This window comes from Papilio machaon, chromosome 3, assembly GCF_912999745.1.
Source record: "Papilio machaon chromosome 3, ilPapMach1.1, whole genome shotgun sequence".
Taxonomy (NCBI): Eukaryota; Metazoa; Arthropoda; class Insecta; order Lepidoptera; family Papilionidae; genus Papilio; species Papilio machaon.
The window spans coordinates 4,199,111-4,221,673 of NC_059988.1; the positions used below are offsets into that span (position 1 = coordinate 4,199,111).

The 22,563-nt window shown below is 34.6% G+C and overlaps 2 protein-coding genes across 3 annotated transcripts; one reads left to right on the forward strand and one right to left on the reverse strand.

Moving 5' to 3' along the window:
• Window positions 1–139: 139 nt before the first annotated feature.
• LOC106712404 (NAD(P) transhydrogenase, mitochondrial) lies at window positions 140–12,089 on the reverse strand. Of its 2 annotated transcripts, none has more exons than XM_014504958.2 (23): window positions 12,046–12,089; window positions 9,782–9,950; window positions 9,553–9,707; window positions 9,330–9,470; window positions 9,128–9,250; window positions 8,689–8,876; window positions 6,505–6,660; window positions 6,067–6,271; window positions 5,762–5,968; window positions 5,545–5,625; window positions 4,665–4,810; window positions 4,061–4,149; window positions 3,837–3,921; window positions 3,620–3,733; window positions 2,950–3,116; window positions 2,587–2,724; window positions 2,172–2,389; window positions 1,885–2,036; window positions 1,459–1,612; window positions 1,223–1,327; window positions 847–966; window positions 604–695; window positions 140–409 (listed from the first exon to the last, which is right to left on the reverse strand). In XM_014504958.2, the coding sequence occupies exons 2-23, from the start codon at window positions 9,940–9,942 to the stop codon at window positions 263–265; spliced, it is 3,144 nt and encodes a 1,047-aa protein (XP_014360444.2). In that variant the 5' UTR covers window positions 9,943–9,950; window positions 12,046–12,089; the 3' UTR covers window positions 140–262. The 2 variants fall into 2 exon arrangements, with proteins under 2 accessions (XP_014360444.2, XP_014360443.2); XM_014504957.2 differs by lacking the exon at window positions 12,046–12,089 and adding an exon at window positions 11,557–11,634.
• Window positions 11,586–22,024, forward strand: LOC106712405 (isocitrate dehydrogenase [NADP] cytoplasmic). Its single transcript, XM_014504959.2, has 10 exons — window positions 11,586–11,969; window positions 12,201–12,303; window positions 13,274–13,389; window positions 18,558–18,702; window positions 19,156–19,355; window positions 19,485–19,619; window positions 19,940–20,043; window positions 20,153–20,303; window positions 20,524–20,757; window positions 21,706–22,024. Exons 2-10 carry the CDS (start codon window positions 12,237–12,239, stop codon window positions 21,856–21,858), a joined length of 1,305 nt encoding a protein of 434 aa, XP_014360445.2. The 5' UTR covers window positions 11,586–11,969; window positions 12,201–12,236; the 3' UTR covers window positions 21,859–22,024.
• The last annotated feature ends 539 nt before the right edge of the window (window positions 22,025–22,563 follow it).

Here is a 22,563-nt window from a genome sequence, read left to right on the forward strand (position 1 = left end):
ATATAAGTATTTTATATTATAGTCTTTCAAACAGTCCATAGTAAAATATTAAAGTAGGTAAGGTATTTAAAATTATAAGTATTTTATTTAATATTTCATTTCCTTTCTTAAAAAGATAACTAAATTACTAACTAGATTTATAAAAATATATTTATATTATGTTCCCCATCTATTCTCATAACTAATTTACCATTGTATAGACGAAAAAAAAAACTAGAATAAAAAATAGAAAACCTAGATTTCTTTATAGTTTCTGTGTAATTTATTGTGCTAGATGTTTGACGCGTTCTAGTAATGCATCACATGTCTTCTTGGCGTCGCCCAGCAACATGGCGGTGTTGGGGTTGTAGAATATTGGATTGTCGACGGCGGCGTAACCGACTCCCATCGATCTCTTCATAACCACAACCTGAAACAAAAAAAATAATACACGGTTTTTATATGCTTACTGTTACCTTTAAAAAGTTTCACAGATTTTTAATAATATGATCTACAACAACTTATAAAATCCCTGTTTTGAAAAGTACTCCCTTTTGTTTATTTTATAAACTGTAGATTAAAGATTTTCTAGTGTTTACACAACGAAGGATGTGAAATATTTACCTGGTTTGCTTTCCATACTTTGAGCACAGGCATACCCGCGATTGGTGATTCAGGGTCATCTTCAGCAGCGCTATTTACTGTATCGTTAGCACCTAAAATTAAATATTAAAAATAAAAATTTTGTTCTAACCTTTAATTATTTTTAATTACTTAAGTTCTCATTATATTTGAAGTAATTGAGATGATAATGTGTTTTAACTTGTATGGCGGTAGTGGAAAATCTTGGTAGAGAACAATATTTACCGATAACAAGAACAAGGTCTGTGTCAGGGAATTCATCGTTGATTTCTTCCATTTCGAAGACATCGTCGTAAGGCACGCCCGCTTCCGCAAGCAACACGTTCAGTTGTCCGGGCATACGGCCTGCAAAAATTCATTTGTTAAATAGTCATAGATTTATCTGAGTAAAATTTACTTTTATTTTAGTATAATATTCTTCAAATATCTTGGAGGCTCGGAACATAGCACGAGTCGCAGCGCAAAAAAAAGAATGCTTAGGTAGAGTTTAATGGTCACTTAAGCAACGTCTTGGTCTATCTTATATTTCTAATTCAAATAATAATTAAGGACCTCATGAACTACTCTAAGTGTGGTAGTTAATTAATGTTATAATTATTACCTGCAACTGGATGTATGGCGAAGCGCACTTTTTTACCGGCTGCCTTCAGCATGTCGACAAGCTCAGCAATAGGGTATTGTGCTTTAGCGACGCACAAACCATAACCTGCAGGACAAATATAAAGTTATAAACAATTTGGCAACTAGTCTTAACACTGTTATTCCGTGTAATAAGTTAATGAACACCAATTTGACTATTCAATCTATTCAAAAGTATATTAAGTATTGTATTGTTACCAGGTGTGATGATAATGGATGAGGCGCGGTTTATGAGATCGGCGACGGAGTCTACGTTGAGCTCGGTGTGCGTGGCGCCGGCGGGGCGCGCGGACCCGCCCGTCGTTACGCCATACCCGCCCAGGATTACGTTCGGCAGAGAACGATTCATTGCCTAATAAACAAGTTTTTATTTAAATTATGTGGATTCCCAAGACGTATATGGATTACTAAAGGTAAAAACCACATGATTGAACTATATAAATATAATAGATTTTTTTTTTACTATTCAGTTGTATCTACATCATTCAGTTTTGTCTACTATCCAGTCATAGAAGTAGAAAGAGATTAGAAGTGTCAGCCTATGTCGACTTTTTTTTCGCTTTCTGTCTATTCTGAATGTGTTAATAGACATGAAAAGCTTAGTAAGTGAGGGTTGCGACTTACCTTGCACATGATGTAGGAGAGTATGGCGCCGGAACTGCCGATGAGTGCGCCCACGATGGTCATGAGCGAGTTATTGAGCATGAAGCCTTCCGCGCACAGCGCCCACCCGGAGTAGCTGTTCAGCACCGTGATCACCACCGGCATGTCCGCACCTACGGTCATATCGAAATGTTTGTCACGAATAAACTACTACTACTTAACTGTAAAACTACGAAATTAATTATGTCTATTGACTTTTTTTTTAACTTTTTAAATGAGACTTTTATCTTTCTGTAAAGTTTATATACCTCCGATAGCAGCAGTGAGTGTGAGTCCCTGTATGCCGCTGAGCACGGCTGCGGCGGAGAGCAGCGGTAGACCGGGTGCGTCGGGCATCGCGATGAGTGCGCCGCCGCAGCCCAGCGAGCCCGCCAGCAAGCCCGCGTTGATGGCGTGCCGGCCCGGCAGCAGCAGCGGCGCTGACGACAGCGACCCTTGCAGCTTGCCGTAAGCCACTAGGGACCCACTGCAATAGATATGTGTTATTAACATTTTTATCTTTATACACTTTCGTGGTTATTTTTTCATAAAATTACAAATAATCAGATTCTAAAAGATTATTATTAATAGGAATCCCCGTTTCTTTCAAACTATTTTATTTTTATTGCCATTAACAAATGTATTATTTCAGTTTTCTATGATTAAATATAATATTGTACTCACGTGAAAGTGATGCCTCCAATGTAAGTGCCGAGGAAGAGCGATGTCTTGAGCGTGGCGGCCGTGGGGTCGAGCGCCATGGCGGGGAAGTCGTGCATGTACGTGGCCACGCATGTCAGTACCGCCGCCATGCCCACCAAACTATTATAATTTACATTTATTCATTAAAAAATCATTAGATATCAGTTTTACTGTCACAATTAATGTAAGTCTTTTTAGGATTCTCTTACTTCATATCGAAAGAAAAACAGCAAAGTAAAACATCGTAAATAGTGTCTTTCGTGTTATCATAATAACCCAAAGATAAATTTCGTCACTTTATAAAATGACAGTAAATTGTGAACTGAACGAATCATCGATGTCTACCTGTGGAAACCAGCCACGAGTTGTGGCAGGTCTGTAATCTCTATCTTTTTAGCGATGACGCTGCCGAGCAGGCCGCCGATACCAGCGACACCTATCATCTGCGCGAGCACCTCCGCGTTGGGTGTCATTGCGCCTAGTGTGGCAGCGATACCACCCGCTACACCGATCTACAACACATGTTTACATATCATAATACTAATTGTTAAACATTAGTAGCAGCTACTTTGTGACTAAATGCAATCTCATATTACTAAAGAATCATCAAAATTGTGACTAGCTGTAACCCAAGTTGCCTCATTAGTTTTCATAATGTATAATTACGACTATACTACATAAATTTAGACTTTAAAATATATGTTGAGAAGTTACAGTCATAATTATTGACCAAAACATAAATACTACATATTTGAAGAAAATATGTATTAAGAAAATAATTAAACATTAAAAATGTAACTATATTATGTAGGATTTATGTTTTATAGTCAATGATGTCTCACTGCCTTTACAATGATCAATAGATTGAAGCTAAAGTCATCAAGATTACAATGAGCGGGTTTCCTTGGGTCGAGTCTTGTAGCTGTCAACATTTTATGGATGCCTTTTCTAATCATAGATTGCATTAATAGTAGACGATGTAATCATATATAAGTAAAATAATGATAAAACAAACCATTCCAAGATAGTTTCCTTTCCTAGCAGTGGTCTGCGAGCTGAGACCTGCGAGTGCACCTACGCAGCATAGCGAAGACGCCAAGTACGCCATCTGGTGCACTTCTGGGTAACCCTGTCATACAAATTTATTAGCTTAATTGTTTGCAAAATAATTTACTTACTTGTGTACTCAATTTTATATTTTGTGTGTTTAAAACATATAGCTCATTGTATACCTGCATCGCAGTGGTAATATATCCTCCGAGTAATGCCGCAGCTGGAATTCCATACAAATATCCATATTCTGGTGGATCTCCGGGTCTGTAAATAATAAAAAGTAAGGATATTAAAAATCTTAATACATTTTATCAGAAATGCAACCAAGAGTGGAATGAGACCTGTCTATTCCCAGCTTCTTTTCACTAGAATAATTATAATTTCCTGTAGTAAAATAATATACCTTTTGAACATGTCAAGCATACGCTGAGTTACAAGGAATCCTCCAAATACATTGATGAAGGAGATGAGTGCTGCCGTGCTGGCCAGCCACTGGAACAATTTTTTATCTTTATTGAAGAATCAGATGTTTTTTTTTATTAAGAAGTTAAAAGCTGAAACTTAAATTTTTATGTTCATATCTAATGAGTAAGTATTTTTGTATTGTTTTGTGTTAATTTCGTATATTTTCATAGAATATTAATAATCAAAGTTCATAAATAAATTTAATAAAATATCTAAATTTAATTTAATATTTTAAATGTAAAAGTTTAGATGGATGTTTGTTAGAAGGTATCTCCGGAATTTCTCAACAGATCTTATGAAATTTAGCACAGATGTAGAAACATAGTCTGGAAGAACACATACACTACTTATTTTTCTTTTATTCCAGCGGAACTGATAAAAAACAATTGCATGGAATGTCACATGATTTTATTATCTATTTCCTTTGAGAAGTTAAATATATTTTTATCTGATAAAAATGCACATAATAATATGCAAAATATAAATGTGCTAGATTAGACTTCTCCTGTTAGGGATAAATTGGTACAAATGTGACAATTTACCTGGACTGGAGTCTCGGGCACGTAGCCGCCGCCCATCAGCAGCAAGCCGCCCACCGCGGTGATGCCGGACACCGCGTTGGTGACGGACATGAGCGGCGAGTGCAGCGCCGGCACCACACCCCACACCGTGTGATAACCCACCACACCTGAAATATTATTTATCTTTTACTAAAATAATGAAGTGCTGTGAAATTTCATTAGATAGTCTAATTCAGGGATTTCCAAAGTGGTCAATATTGAGCTTTAAGCATTGCTAATTCTCACTCTGTCTTTATTGACCTAAATCTGAAAGATAAATAATAATAATAATAATAATAATTGATCTTAAAAGTAGGTAATTTGGCTATGGGGGTCTGCGGTAATGATTCATTTTGGAAAAGGGGGTCACTTGTCCAAAATAGTTTGGGGATCCCTGGTCTAATTATTTAAGGTTAAGCTATTTGACATCGCACCACGATACTTAGGAGAGAAACAGAAATGAAAATAATACTAAACAAACAGGATAGGCCACACATTTTTTTTTTTTTATAAGAGAAGGGGGCAAAAGAGCAGCGGGAACACCAAGGTGTTCATCGACGCCCACGGACATCTGCAATACCAGAGGAATCGCAAATGCGTTGCCGGCCTCTGAGATGGTGATACGCTCGCTTCTTGAAGGACCCTAAGTCGTACTGGTTTGGAAATACCGCTGAGGACAGACCATTCCACAATGCGGCAAGAATTTGTAAATCTGAAGAGGACAGTTCTACAATACATCTTAACTGGATTAAAATTATTGTATTAAAATTCCTACTGAAAATTAACTGGAAAATTTTACTGGACGTTTATAAGATATACAAAATAATATTAGTATCATGATAAAAAAAAATATGAATATTACCTGACAGTGCTAGTGTGGTTGTCATTGTAGTGAATGCCGGATTTGGTGATGCTATGCCAAGACCAATCAAGCTGGCTAGGCCTACAACAAAACTACAAATAGTTAAATACTTACAAAACATTAACTTAAATATGTATTTACATTTTATTGCAAATAAGTACTGGATTCTATTTGTTTTAGTTATTCATCAATAGTAGATAGTAGATTAAGAAATTACCTGTGGAATAAAGGAATGTGTCTTTCAGAGTTTCATTGAAGGGGTTGGGGGGCTCTACTTTGGCTGCTGCAGTTGGTTTGGTGGTAGTGGTGGGGGTCGCCATGCTACGCGGCGGGGGCGCTGGCCACAGCAGTTCTCCCGCTTTTAATACTATAGCTCCTCGGGTAACTTCATCCTCCAAATCAATGTAGAAATGGTCATTGTTACCTTAAAAGCACAAGTTAAAGTTTGCATGAAGCAATATATCATATACTTACAAATGTATTACTAGTTAATTAATGCTGGGCTTTGACAATGTTACTCACCTACACTAAAAAGGAAGCCAGAGATATTGTTAGCATAGAGTGTAGAGGCATGAGCTGGCATCCGGCTGGGCAGATCTGTGAGACCAATGTGTGTGACACCATGGACTTTTGTGATTTCCCCTTTCTTGGTGGTCTCAACGTTGCCGCCCATCTCAGCAGCCAGGTCTACAATCACACTGCCTGGCGCCATGTCCCGAACAGCATCCTAGATTTATGTTATATTTTCACATCTTCTCACATTTGCGGAATTTGCTTATAAATTCTTGCTCGCTAAATGTGAAACTGCGATTAACGGGAGCGCGATTAAGGAGATCTTGCTGTATTTACGACAAATCATGAGTTCATATTATCATGTAATTAGATTTCACAGAATAGGTCCACAATAGGTTATTTTTTGTATTAAGTCGCATATGCATATTGATTTAAACAATAACTAACCTCGAGAATAAGTAACGGCGCAGGTTTGCCGGGTATAAGAGCCGTGCTAATGACCACATCAGATGTTCTTGCTTCTTTTCCTAGTAGAGCTCGTTCTGCTTGAAGAAATGCATCGCTCATTTCTTTTGCGTACCCTCCCTCTCCAGCGCCTTCTTCCTGTATTTGTTGATAACATTTCCTGTATTTTTTTCACTTTAATGAGTTTCTATACTCATTTGAAATTGTTTATAGTTAGACAAGGAACTTATGGTAGTCGTAAAATATATGAACCACTAAACTAACAATGTCATCTTGACAGCGTCATAAATTTTTGACCAATGGGGGTACAGCACCTTCACGGTTTAATGTAGCCATTTTCAAAATTTCGAATTTCCATAAAAATATCACGCATATACGTTAAAACATGTAGGTTAATTTGCTTATGTGTTTGGACGTATCAATGTTAGTAGTTAGGCATTACTACGAGAACACAGATCATACGTAACGAATCGATTGCTTGGAATCGCAACATGGACGACTTTCGGAAGATGTTAGGAAATTTTTGCTCACTGGTAATCTTTACAACTTGTAGGCGTCTCGTCTTGTCACTGTCAAAAAACTGCCATAATATCCTTGTGGGACTTTATACTTGTGGCACCCAGATTATAACTTGCAAATATACAAATATACTAAAAACTCGTAGGCGACCCCCTGTTAATATCAAAAAACTTCCATAAGATCCTTGTCGGAATGTAGGACTATATGTCAAGACGGAAAGATTATAAATAAACAACGACTTTGTTCTTTCTGCAACTTAATTATAACATTAAATAATATAATATGACGATATAATTTCGTTTACATTAGTTACACAATATGTAACAACGTCTTATATGAATAAATATAACGTGATGAGGATCGTTTACGATGTAGCGATATTGACTATAGGACCATTTTGTTATAGACAACAACAATTACTAAACACTCGTAAATTTCTAAAGGAAATAGCTGTAAACAAATAGGGCATACAAATATACGTGACAACGTTACGTCTATGTCTACATAGAGGTGAGATCTAGGACATTTACCAATGGCGCTAGCAGCCAAGGCCAGGGTGGACGCTGCACCCCAACCACAAGGATTAGGGTGCACACCACCTCTGAAAAGTAAATTACATTATAAGAAACAAAAAAATTGAGTTTGTGTTTCGATATTAAATTTTATCGTTTGCATAATAATTCATGATTTTGATGTTGATGGTGGATAAAAATTATAATCTAATAAACGATTACTTTTCAAAAATTTTGTAGACATTTTGACTATTAGAGAAGACTATCAATTTCATTGACAGTAGTAATAGTGGTACGGTTCTACGTCTTAGCACGTATTTTGCGTCAAGGCAGGTTATGGATCACCAGCCAACCCAGCTCACCAAAAAACCTCAGCAACCCCTTAATGTTACGGGTGTTCTCCGGGAGCGATTTCGGAGAGCCGAGTTCCGGCGATTCATTAAACAGTATAATTATATTCAATTGCTATTGATTATAGTAACCAACAATCACAAATAATAATATAAGTTTCAAGGCCACTGTTAATGATTTCGCATCTCTTCATCTATTTTTTTTTTTTTTTTTAATAATAAAGATTCTTTATTGCATACTTAAATGATTACAACATCAGTATCGCCTTGGCTCCTTAACTAGGTTCACCTGTATTTAAGGAGACTTCCCTTTCTATTGCATCATACAAAATAGACAATGAGTATAACAAATGTAATAATTAAAGTAGAAATTAAATTATTTTAATTTCTTTTATTACGTTTGGGTTCTAATTACTTGTCTATTTTCGGTACTTAAAAGTAGGTTAAAAGTCTAGTTGTGGATTTTTATAACTGACAAAATTAAAATAGGTCAACAAAATGTATTTTTACAAGTGTTTTACAAAATCTATCAAAATACACACACAAAATCTATCAAGCACACAATGCACGATGGATGTTGTTTACCGACCAATTTGATGTAAGTTTTAGTTACGTTACATCATATATGAGGTTACCCACGATAAACTAGGGAAAGACAATATTATCGACTTATCGATGTTCAATAATAAAAATTATTCCTTTTGTGCTATTTGGAATTTTATCGATACTTCTAATTTCAATTCAAAATTTGCGTCGTTTCATCCAAACGGGAAATAAAAACATACCGTCATTTCCATTGTGATAAATTGTGCACCGAGACTTTCGATCTGTTCGCGTACGGCTGGGCGCGTATCGAAGGCGCGGACGGCGGCTCCCATGCAACGCGCCTGCGCCGCCGCCGCTAGCCCCGCCACACCGCCGCCTACCACCAGCACGCGGCACGGCGGCACGCGTCCCGCCGCTGTCATCTGACCTGGACATCACAACAACCAATGATGAACTACATGCTACTACAAACTACATTACTTCCCTACTACTGACTACAATTACCTACCATCCTTCCAGAAAATACCTTAGCCTTTCCAATGACTTACTTAACATAAATCAAATTATTCTAAAAAGGTCAGGCCTTACAGTAAACAAAGCAATAAGGTAAAACCCAACCCCAAAACAGGTAGAAAGTTAAAAGTGACAAAAAAGGGTATGTTTGTATTCTGTAGGTACCTGAGAAAAATCGTGGGAAGTGGGCGGCGGCTTCGATGACAGCGCGATATCCGGCAACGTTGGCCATAGAGCTTAGCGCATCAAACGCTTGCGCGCGGCTGATCCGTGGTATGCAGTCCATAGCTAGAAAAAAATATATGCTAGTTCTAAATTGTATTAAAATACCTACAAGCCAAAAGCGATAACCACGTGCGAATCTTACCAAATGCATTTACTTTTTTCGCTGCTAACTTTTTGATCAATTCCTGATTTTGTGCTGGATACAAGAAAGAAATAACCGAACTTCCATCATTGACATTTGGTACTTCATTCTCGATAAATGGACGGACCTTGAGGATTATATCTAAAATAAGTATGAAATATATTAAAACTTTTCCTTGAAGGTATAGATATCTGTTTAGTATTAACTAAGAACTAATACAGACTTGATTGATATGTATCCTTTAAACTAGTTATTTTGGCACCAGCTTCTTCATACGCCTTGTTAGGAAAATTTGCTAAAACTCCCGCATTTTCCTCTACGTTTACACTAAAACCTTTTTTTACTAGTTTACTAACTACTGCTGGTACTACAGCAACCCTGCGAATGATAAAAATGTATTAAAATTTCAACTTTATGCTGATTAGTGAAAAGATGTAGTTTGCATAACATACCTTCTCTCGTCTTGCCATATTTCCTTCGGTACGCCAACGGTTAATTTTGTGTAGGGCACACCTTGAGGAGGTGGCGGTGTTGATGATGAGCTAAATAGCCTTCGATGCCAAGACCGGGGTAGCGACTTGCGAATACTGAGCACTCTTACACACCCGCACATTTTTTATGCTGTAAAAGTAATGTTGAAAAAAAACTACGCATTAGAATTTAAAAAATGGCATTTAACTAGCCACTTTTGCTGTCAGAGCGCAGTGTTCTCAGAGCTAAGTTTTGTTATTAATTCATATCTCTTAAGGGTGTGATTTACATTCGTACGTATATACTGTTATTGTTTATTAATATATAAATAGTAATCAGTCAACAAACACGAAATCTTAGTCTATTTACAAAGAGACGCAGCATATTGTGACCACAAATGAGTGAAATAAAAAGCAGGAATTATAATAAAAGTCTATTTTAACTCAGGTTAATCGGTTTAATTGTTTAGGCCGCAGGAAAGCAAGCTGAACGGATATATTACTGAAACGCTTACTTAGGACACTGTTTTGTTTAGTATTAAACGAATCCAGTTTGTTCGTGCATACGATATTTTTGCGGGAACTTAGATAGTTAGAAATATTTAAATAAATGTATATATTACGTAATAGCACAGATAATACAATAAAATCCTATTAAGTAATATTTATTACCGGCATAATCGTAACAGCAACTGCAGTCATGTATTGATTGTCCTCAGTTATATTTTCGGCCAGATAAGTAGGTACAGTAGGTATATGGTTTATTTGTATAACTAGCTGTCGCCCGCGACTCCGTCCGCGCGTATTTAAAAAAACGTACTAAGTAGCCTATGTGTTCTTCCAGACTATGTACTACATCTATGCCAAATTTCATCAAGATCCGTTGAGCCATTCCGAAGATAGCTTCAAAAAACATCCGTCCATTCAAACATTCGCATTTATAATATTAATAAGATTTAAGTGTAAAGATTTAAATTAATTTAAGTTATGGAGATCAGAGAACTTGTCTTAATACGTAGTGACTTAGAAATACGAGTATGAAAAATCTTGTTACTCATATAAGTAAGACGATCTCGATATTTTTTATAATATTTTTAAGTAATACAATATTAATGGATATTACTTAACGTATCCGTAATTTACGTTTCTCTTATGTACATAATTAAGTTACGACCTTGTTCCGCGTTATCACATATGGGTATAATAATAAAAAAATGTTACAGATACACAAATAGATGCAGCTGTTTCGAAATGCCCCACCCGAGGATAAACGCAACCGCTAACACAATAGACATAAAAGTTTTACATTATAATTATATTTTTTAAATAATAAACTACCAATGTAAATCATGAGCTAATGAAGAAAAGAAATAAAAAAGGGTTTGAAAGGATAAAGCTTTATCTACATCGTTATTATAACGAATATGTACAACTATTTAGGTAGGTATGCTAATAAATAGTAAATACCTACTTATCAAAAGTTCATAATTTATTTCATATCGATCCAATTGTTCTGTTTGCGTGGACACTTATGATACCAAGTTTTATAAATTTATCTAAATAAATATCTAAATATTTGTTTCTGTATGTTAGCTTGATAATAATCAGAGAATTGTTATTTTTGAATGATTTTTATGCCACAAAATAAATCATTCTAATATGTTCCATTAATAATAATTAAAGTTTATAATGTTAATAAAATTGCTTGCATGCAAAAGTATAATAGTAATAAGAAAATAATTTGTAATTCATCTCACCCTTTAAACAAATCTTTGCAAAAATATCATCCGTAGAGTCACTAGAATACCAAATTGGAAACTTAACCAATATTTTTCTTGACAATATCGCGTGTATACCGTCACACTTGTTGCGACTGAGAGCGTACGTGCACAGACGTACAGCAGTACGTATGAAAGCAACGAACGAACGACGAATATTTTTACTTTGACACAACTGCAGTACGTTGTTATACGTTGTGGTCGTCGTGTGCGCCAGCGTCAGGGAGCCGGCCGGCCTCATTCAATCGCATTGCTTACCACAGAATAAATAGCGTTGTATCGCGCTATCCGCCAGCGTTTTTGTGTACACGTATACGTTAGACCGGTGCCAGTATCAAACTATTCTACTTGGAGCGAATAGCAGCGCAAAATAAAACACAATAATTTGTAAGGTTAGCACCGTGATTTACAGACTATTTAATTGTATCAGTGTTTACTATACTATTGTCAATTTATAGATATACTTACCTCCCTAGTTAACAATACTAATTAATGAGAAACGTTGGTTTTAATTTATTTAACTCGTATACCCTTTATTTCTGTATATTACCAAAACAATCCAGTATTTGACACGTTTATCCAGCGTTTGTTTGTCTGTTACATTTTGTCTCTTTCTCTTGCAGTTGTTGTCAGTGGGTGGTACATTTGTGAAGTATAATATGGTTAGCAAAAGTGCAAGTCGGCTTCTACAGTGCCTTACAGAACATAGTTCTTTGGTCCGAAATTGTGAGTAAAAGTAAAATTATCTAATATATTATTTATTATATAAAAATGTATGGGTTAAAATTCCAAACGTCATGGTTTTTAGTTACAGTTAAATTCAATTAAATGACATTATATTTAAATAATTTCATTAGTACAGTTGTAATAAAAAGTAAATTTGTTATAATTGATATCAAAAAGTTTTTCGTCTGCTTATATAATCAAATCTGTCTGCTAAATGAATTATAAAATTAAGTTGTACAGCATACGTAACATTTATGTTGTACAACATACATATTTATTTGTATAATACCCTCAGATATCTTCTTTTTTAATTGGGTTTTATTTTCCTTGATGTATGTTATATTCTAGCATCGGGTAACAAGTAGATAAGCCAATGAATGATGATTGCCAATTGTTCTCAATTAAACAACTGAACATAAACATCAATTCATTGTTAGATATTATTTTCATTGGATAATACATTTTACTCAATACAAACCTTCTTGTGTAGTAACAAGAGCTTTTATTATTTTCAAAATAGAAGATAATTACTTCGGTGAGCCTCTATTATTAATTTTAAGCTGACAGCATTTTGGGCTTGAATTTGGGAGAATTATTCATCAATTACTCTCCTTCTCTACTTGCAAAAGGCTTAAATAATTTAAAATATTTAGTATTTTTAATATTATTTTAATATTTTAAATACCACCATGGTCAGGAAGTATTTACTCAACAATATTGAGACAATGGATAACAACTGGAAAATAAATAAATGTTATCCTCTGTTTTTGCATCAATATAAGTAGTGGTGTTAAATTACAAAACTGTCAATTGTTTTTAGTATTTCTTATGCTTTATGTAAATTAAAATAGAATTTACTTCTTAGTTGTTGATGAATTACAAATTTATAATACTACTATACCATTTAAACTAATTGTATAAATAAGTGTTACTGGATAAATAAATTAAATATTTATAATTATGCTTTTAGATGGAACGGCAAAACGTGTTGTTGCTTCAAAGCCAGTTGTGGAAATGGATGGAGATGAGATGACTCGTATTATATGGGAAAAAATTAAGGAGAAATTAATCTTTCCATATGTTAAGGTAAATACAAACAAATGAATAAAAACTTTTCCATAAAATCCAAATGTCAATATATCAATCATAATCATCTACATCTTAATATTTTAATTCTGAATTTGGACTAATTTAAATTATACCACAATGATAGAAATAAAATGTTGTATTTGCAACCTTTTATCTTTGAGAATTAAAATAATTTAGTGGTCGGATGTAATCATTTTAGTAATGACTACATTGTAATATTTCATATTATCATTATTAGTATAAGACATCCAAGACATATTTTTGGTTGCAAAGAAATAATAAATTGTATTATCTCTGATTACACTTTTGCCATTCTTATCATATTTTTTCACAAATTTTACGTAATACATTATTTGCCCATTGTATTTTAAGCATTTACAATTTACATAAATTGAAACATTCATAGAAGTATTTTTTGTCCATGTTTTTTTTTTGAAAAATTTTAATAATTTGCATAATAAATTTTGTTACAAAGACGTGTGTAAACCAGCTCTGAACCGGTTCAAAAGTTCAGGCACATAGACTTGAATCGTTGAGCGGCTTAAATACTAAAGTGGCATCTCACAGTACGGACTATTCTATAACTATGTCGGCCGACGGGCCGCGAGCTGCCTGGCGGCTAGAAGTTCGCAGCTCGAAACAGATCAAAACTCTATGCATGTACAAATTGAGCTGACCTGCGAGCCGGTTCACTGATCTGCTTTACTTATTTAAACCGTGAGCTGATCTGCAATCAATTTTAGTAGAGTTACGCCGCTGAGTACGACCGCACGAACATTTTTCCTTTGATGACCTTTGATGTTCAGCAATTTACCAACAACGCCGCGAAGTGTATTTCTATTGCATGAATAGTTCCAAATCTGAAACAAATCAATAGTTCATTGGCATGACTTGTGAAACTAGACCGACAAAGTTATCTACCCCGGTGGGTATAAATCAAACTAAATAACGATAGCCCAGTACCGTTCTCCTTTTTGTGTCAAAAAAATATCACAAGCTTCTTGTAATACTGCAGCTATCTTGCAATGTTTTTTTCTTTTTTTTTTTCATTCTTTACGCCTATGTAGGTTTACATATTTTCTAACATAACTAATCGATAGCGATATCGATTAGTTATGTCTGCTATAGAGCAGCGCCTTACCTACCGGCCCAGATAAGCTTGTCGCACTATAATCATCGTAAAATGGACAAACACTAGTTTTTTAGTTTCCGGGACAAACATTTAAATTTAAATATTTTATATTTATAAGACAAGCTTAGATTGTATTTGTTATTAAATACATGTTACTCTTAGCATAAAACTCTCATGGGTATACACATCACGTATACTTAGGTTAACGACCTGTTTGTTTTATCGATACCTTTATTTTTATGTGGCTTGTTGTGTGACAAAAATCCTTATACCAGAATGTTATTTTATTTTAGTAAAGAAAATGAAAATCATTTTTATCGTAATTATAAAAGTTTCGAAAGACTTTGTAAGTGAAAAGTCTGTGTAAAATACATTGTAGTTTGCAGTAAATAGCTTGTTTTACGTAACCCACTTAAATAACATTCGTATCCTTTAGCAATCAAATAATTATCTAATCAGAGTATGTTTTTCATTTCTTTAAAGCTTAGATGTGGTAAAATTTTGGTATGGCTTACGAAAAAACTTGATAACATTGATAATTATGACCTTTCTTTTTACCAATGGTTGATGATACATTTATTCCAATAAGAAGAATATTATGGCGTATTTGAATTTAAAAAAAGTTTTTAAACAAATAGATACCACAAGATATTTGGTGTGCGTCTTGAGCGATATATAACTATACAAATATTATAAAGAAGAAACTTTTGTATGTAACGAATAAACTCAAAAACTACGGTACCGACTTCAAAAATTCTTTTTCCATTAGAAAACTACATTATCACTGAGTAACATAGGCTATATTAATTACTAGATTATTTTTTAATTCCAACCTGTTTTGTTACCAACCAAAGAGAAAACTTGTTAACAGTTGAAAGTTGTTTTCCTTACTTGACTGAAAATTAATAAAATTGTTATGAAATTAACTAGCGCCTGACAGGTATTAAATTTACCCTAAAGAATATACAATTCAGATATAATATAGAAATTCCTACAAAATTTAATTGAAATAGATTTGGGATTGCAAGTTTGTATGCAAATATAATATTAACATTAAATTACATTTAAATATTAGGTCCTTACATATGAAATTGGCGTTTTTCGTACTGGCCACTTTAATCACGAATTTCTCCTCTTTGGTAAGGAATTCCAAATTCAAATTTGTACAGCTATAGACTCATGTATTTGTGGTTCGATGACCGTCATTCATTTGTTTTTTTTTCTTCTGTTTTTTTCTGTTTGCGTCACTCATTTTACAAAATGGAAAACTTTAAATATCGCATTATTTACGAGTACGAGTTCCGCCGTGGCACTAGTGCTGCGGAAACGACTCGAAGGGTGAATGATGTGTATGGCGGTCGTGTTGCAAAAGAAAACACAGTTCGTTTTTGGTTCCAACGTTTTCGTTCTGGAAATTTCGATCTGTAGAACAAGCCCCGTGGACGGCCTGAGACTCAAGTTGATAATGAAGAGTTGAAGGCTATTGTGGAGGCGGATCCATCGCAAACCACGTCCGAGTTAGCTGCAGGCTGCGATGTTAGTGATAAAACTGTTTTAATTCACTTGAAGCAAATTGGGAAGATTAAAAAGCTTGAAAGGTGGGTACCTCACGAATTGACTGAAGCAAACCGGCAAACGCGCGTCGACTGTTGCGTTACATTACTAAACCGGCACAATGATGAAGGTATTTTAAACCGAATCATTACCTGTGATGAAAAATGGGTTCTTTACGATAATCGGAAGCGCTCAGCGCAATGGTTGGATCCTGGCCAGCCAGCCAAATCCTGCCCCAAGCGAAAATTAACCCCAAAAAGTTACTTCTAAGCGTTTGGTGGACTAGTGCCGGTATTGTTCATTACAGTTTTCTCAAATCTGGCCAGACTATTACGGCTGATGTCTATTGTCAGCAATTGCAAACCATGATGGAAAAGCTAGCGGCTAAACAACCTAGGCTGGTCAATCGCTCCACGCCACTGCTGCTTCACGACAACGCTAGACCACACACTGCGCAACAGACGGCTACTAAATTAGAAGAGCTTCAATTGGAAAGTCTAAGACATCCTCCGTACTCCCCGGACCTTGCTCCAACAGATTACCGTTTTTTTCGAAATTTGGATAACTTCTTGCAAGGGAAAAAATTCAACTCCGATGGGGCAGTCCAAATCGCCTTCAAAGATTTTATTGATTCCCGTCCGACTGGTTTTATTAGTAAAGGGATCAATGAACTACCTATGAGATGGCAAAAGTGCATAGAAAATAATGGTTCATACTTTGATTAATTAAATATATTATTTTAAAAAATATTCGACTTTTTGTTCCTCCCATACAAAACGCCAATTTCATATGTAAGGACCTAATATATAATGAATTTTCTTGACGCAGTGGTCTTAAGTTTATCATATTTTGTGTAATTTGGATCAACGGTTAGATTAGAACGCTGCAGTATCTTATCGATTTGTAAATACATACTGCACACTTACCCTATATGTGTTTGCTTCTGTAGTAATGCACATTAAAATTATAATTATCGTATACCATTTTTTTTAATTATTGTCATCGGTTCTTTTGAGCCAGCTATGATATGATTTTTTTTCTATTCCTACTATTAGCTTGCTCACCTATTTGTTTATACATTTTTTTGGATATATGTATAGCTTGTACATATCTTGTAATCTAAATTATATTCCACTTCCCGTTGTCAGATTTTTCTGATATATGGTATATAAAAAACATTTGTAATATTACTTGTATAATAACCCGAAGATAACAGGCTACCCTTGATAACCTTTATCGTGAGTTGACTTTATATTTTCCGGTATTATCCAGCTTATTTATAAAGGATGATTCAAAAAGAAGTTTCGGGTATAAAAATTCAATGAAATTAAATTAAATTTTCATAATTTTCTCATCTATTAGCAGTAAATAAATTGGGAAGTGTTATTTGTACAGTTTGCAGCGTTTGAGTGGAATGAACATTCATCTCGATTCGAAGATAAATTAATGAATGTAAATTTATCAAAGAACAAAGGTCAATTTGAATTGAACTCTCTTTATACAATGAGTTCTACGATAAAAGATTAAAGCTACCAGGATGTTGTAATTATGAGTTATGTGTATGCTTTATAACATTGAAGGCAGTTTCACACATTTATCGTAATTTAAAAAATATATAATAAACTCAAACAAACGTTTAGAGTCAGGATTAACATTTTTTTAATTTTATGAAATTATTCTAAGACTACTTCAATGCATATAGCAAGATTCAAATTGAATAGGAACAAAGGAGTAGAATTACGGTTTGAAAATTCCTTCGACAACCGAAAGTTCCAAAAACAGTTGAATTATTCGACGTCTGAGCGTAGTGGCTACTCTTATTTTCTTTTTTATGAAAAAATGCAATGTTTTTTTTTCAAAATTGTAATATTTGATTATGTTCAGTGCTCGAACTAAAACAAAAAATTTAAAATAATATTTCTGAAACGTAAGATAATATAACTTGTTAAAATCTCTCTTGATGGTTGAGGTCAACAACTCTGTTTTTTTTTATCACTTTTACTGCACTTGGGATTAAAATAAACTTGCTCAAAACCTGATCCTATGGTATTTCGTCCTCTTTCTGTACGAGAGCTCGTGTTTATTGAAAGGGAACACGGCGCCGCCGCGCCGGTGCCAACTCGTTTTTGATCATGCTCGGCTAACAGTACCTAGACTCGCTCGGGTTATTGGACCCTGGAGTAAATTGAACAATATTATAGTATGTTTTCTGAGTAATAGTGACTTAATCATAATTCAAATTTCTTAAGTTAAGTACTTTTTGCTTTTTTTGATATAGTACACGTGATGGAAAATATTTTTTTCACATTAAACCAGTTCAAGTTTAGTCGTAAATACGGTGTACATCGTTCTATATATAAAAAAACAACATAAATTCACCATAGCAGTAAGGTCTGCAAATAGCGATTCGCATGAGAATGGAAGTTGAACACAATTAATTATCAATTGTATTTTCTTCTATAGACTTTTTCTTTTTTAGTTGGATTGCTTGTACTATGACTTGGGTCTGCCGCACAGAGACGCTACCAACGATCAGGTGACCATAGACGCAGCGCACGCCATCCTCAAGCACAATGTTGGCATCAAGTGCGCCACCATTACTCCCGACGAACAAAGAGTTGAAGGTGACTTGTAAACATTTTAAGAAAAATAATGCAGTATACTAAGACGTCTATTTAAATGGAAGCTACCGTTTTGCAGTGTTAATTAATCGTTTTCATCTAGGTGACCTTCTTTATCTAAGACTTCGCAAGCCATATAGTGTGTAACTATTCTGTTAGTATAGTTATTCTTGCTCTCAATTAAGTGGAGGCAATGGACCGAAAGAAAATCATTATATTAATAAGTGAAGCGAAGACTTTGTACCATATTCTAAATAAATTGCGCGAACGTATGAACATTAGCTGTGGTACAGTTAATGTGAAGAAGAAGCATATAAAGCTATTTAAATAAAAAAAAAACTAAGTATGAATTATTTTCGAATATCGACCATTAGGCGACCACAAGTAATTATAAATCTTTCTTTCGTAAAAAAAAAGTTGTTACTGTTGTATTGACATTTTGTAATATTCTGCCAGAGTTCAAATTAAAGAAGATGTGGCTGAGCCCTAACGGGACGATCCGTAACATCCTGGGTGGCACAGTGTTCCGTGAGCCCATCCTGTGCAAAAGTATTCCGCGCGTGGTGCCAGGCTGGACCAACGCCATCATCATCGGCAGGCACGCGCACGGCGACCAGTACAAGGCTCAGGACTTTGTCGTGCCACAGCCCGGCAAGGTGACACATTTTAATCACCTATTTTATCATTTTAAGGTTGAAAAAGTGTCTTTACAATTTGTCTTCGAGGAGATTTTTTTTAATTATTTTCATTTTTCTATATAACTATAACTAAAAATATATAAATAGGTGGAGTTGGTATACACGAAAGCAGACGGCACGACGGAGAGGCGTTTGTTATTCGACTTCAAATCACCCGGAGTAGTACAGGGCATGTACAACACAGACGAATCCATAAAGTCCTTTGCGCATTCTAGTTTTCAAGTGAGTATATATTTTGCACTACACTTTAACGATTCCTTACTACCTTTTGACTTTACAGAGTTTCTCCATAAGTCGACATCATTATATTGCCAATATCTTATCAACGGATGTAAGCTTAGAAGTGTAATTTGTTATTGTGCAAAGTTGGCACTCGTTTTCTAATAATACTTCGTTACTAAGATATTTTCTTATCGCTTTATGCGCCTTATAATAGGTGAAGAGAGAATGTACCTGAATGTTTCTATAGTGAAAGAAAACAGTTTCATAATCTTGCATTGCCCTATGTTTTATTATTGATAATTTACATTTTATTTCAACAGGTAGCGTTACAAAAGAAGTGGCCGCTGTATCTCTCCACAAAGAATACTATTCTTAAGCACTATGATGGTCGGTTCAAGGATATTTTCCAAGAAATATATGAGAGGTAAGTTACAATTATTGACGTTTCTACCGTAAAATTGTTTCATTAAAATATTTTTACAATAGGTAGTATACATTTAAATGTATACTAATTGAGGGTTTAATTTACGCAGCACGTACAAGAAGCAGTTCGAGGAGGCGAAGATCTGGTACGAGCACCGGCTGATAGATGATATGGTGGCGCAGGCCATCAAGAGCTCCGGCGGCTTCGTGTGGGCCTGCAAGAACTACGACGGTGACGTGCAGTCCGATGTTGTCGCACAGGTTTCTACTGACCTTATTTATTGTACTTGTGTAATAATAAGGAAACATTAAATATTGACTATTATCGACATTTTATACAATTAAAGCTTATAAATTGTACCCTTAATATAAATGCTTATATTTTTAAACATATCTTAATGTTACGAGATGATATTAGACTTGTAAATTAAAAATGTAATAAAACAAGTGAAAATGTGTAGATAGAAGTTCCTGTTTCCAGGGTTACGGTTCTCTGGGCATGATGACGTCAGTGCTGATGTGTCCGGACGGACGCACCGTGGAGTCTGAGGCGGCGCACGGCACAGTGACGCGCCACTACCGCCAGCACCAGCAGGGCAAGCCCACCTCCACCAACCCAGTCGCCTCAATCTACGCCTGGACTCGTGGCCTCATACACCGCGCCAAGCTCGACGATACGCCACAACTGGAGCGCTTCGCTCTCGCACTAGAAGAGGTGGGGGTCTTTCTCACATTACTAAAGTTTTACTAAAGTAAAAAAATATAAAACACTAAAATTAATGAGGAACGGCTCAACTCACTTATAATCGTACAACAACCCAAAATAAAGATTCGCCCTGAAGATGGACTCCTGATGGGTCCAAAATTAATTTAAGATACTTCCTTAGTGACCATTTCAAGACTCTTAGTTCTGCATTATACATTGGCACATTCAGAAGTAGAAAATTATACAATGGTAACATATAAATTGTGTATTGGATAAATCTCATCAATAATTGTTCCTCGCGGACAAGTTAGTTTACACTTTACTAGACAAGGGACATTTCTCTTTTTAATAAAGGCGCCATAGAAAGCTAAGACATAATTTTTATCAACAGTGACTTTTAAACAAAAATACCTATATTTATTTTACCTTAAGTACATTATATATAGATAATGATTCGTTGACGCATTATTTTTCCTTTGTTCTGATAACAAAACTTGTAATAATTTAAATATAGATAATTCAATGCAAGTGCACTTAGTTATCAAATGAAACTGGGCCGTCCCGCATCATTAGCCTAAATATCAATTATATATTATCATAATTAAGATATTTATTTGAGTTACATAATCATTGAGGATATGTGGTTAAAGATCGGAAAACGAATCTATGAAAATGCAGATAATTTAATAACTATACTTTCTAATTAATACTCCTTGTTATTAAAAATCCTTTAAAGAGACTTTTTCAGGTATAGAGCTTTTTTGTTCATTGAATAAAACTTAATAATTTAATAAATAATTTAATTTATTCTAAGCGCTAAGCTTTATCATCAAATTCACCTGAAAAGTAGGCGGCTATTATATACAATACGAGCTTGGTTGATTTATTTACAAAATCAAGGTTACAATTTCGAAAATAGTATAGGTTTTGTATTATTAATATTGTATTTAATTTTAGGCGTGCGTCGAATGTATCGACAGTGGCAAAATGACGAAGGACTTGGTTATCTGCATCCACGGTGTGGCCAACACCAAGGAAGGCATGTACCTCCACACTGAGGACTTCCTGCAAGCCATCGCGGACCAACTTGAACATAAGTTATCTAAGTAGACAACAATAATATGTCACTTTTAAACATATTTAAATTCAATTTTTTTATTCGTGCACAATTTAGTCACAATTTTTTAAATAAAATATAGTTATTTTAGAGATTTAGTGATATAAGTAAAGCAGGGAAATAAAAAATTATATTTAACAAGAAAAAAAAGGTTCTAATTCCACAATTTCATACTTTTTGATTTTGAAGCATTTTATAGTACTTAAAATTGTCCTATTTTTTATATTGAAATGTATTATGCATTTTTAAACTAAGCTTTCAAAATGCTGAAATTGATTTGGCAAAGTCTAATTGTCATGTTTATTGCTTCCACAAGTATTATATATTTTTTGGTAATAAATAACAGCATACTGTTTTATAGATCTTGCCTGTTTAATTTACATTCTCCTCAACTCTCAGTCTTCAAGTGGATGGCGTAAGAAAATGGTCTAATGTTATTGAGTTAATCTTAGTCTTAGCCGAAGCAATTTCATGAAATAAAACATTTGCCACCATTAATGTTTTAAATGAATATGTTCCTTTACGAGATTGTAGTTCTCAGAAATTTATACTTATACAAATCAAATTGTATTTTAATAAAATATCTTAAATTTATGTTTTTTTACTTCCTATCCTACAATAATGACAAATAATAATACGCAACAATATAAGCAACTGAAACATTGCACTCTTTTTCTTACCTTTAAGAACAGAAATTA

What these genes read in the sequence shown, in the direction of transcription:
- LOC106712404 (XM_014504958.2), bottom strand. Translation starts at nt 9,942, where the DNA reads ATGTGCGGGTGTGTAAGAGTGCTCAGTATTCGCAAGTCGCTACCCCGG. An exon ending in GAAAAAAGTAAATGCATTTG is followed by an intron (nt 9,251 to 9,329) that starts GTAAGATTCGCA and finishes ATTTTTTTCTAG; the next exon opens with CTATGGACTGCATACCACGG. An exon ending in CTCGTGGCTGGTTTCCACAG is followed by an intron (nt 2,725 to 2,949) that starts GTAGACATCGAT and finishes AAATTATAATAG; the next exon opens with TTTGGTGGGCATGGCGGCGG.
- LOC106712405 (XM_014504959.2), top strand. Translation starts at nt 12,237, where the DNA reads ATGGTTAGCAAAAGTGCAAGTCGGCTTCTACAGTGCCTTACAGAACAT. An exon ending in TAGTTCTTTGGTCCGAAATT is followed by an intron (nt 12,304 to 13,273) that starts GTGAGTAAAAGT and finishes TTATGCTTTTAG; the next exon opens with ATGGAACGGCAAAACGTGTT. An exon ending in CGACGAACAAAGAGTTGAAG is followed by an intron (nt 18,703 to 19,155) that starts GTGACTTGTAAA and finishes ATATTCTGCCAG; the next exon opens with AGTTCAAATTAAAGAAGATG.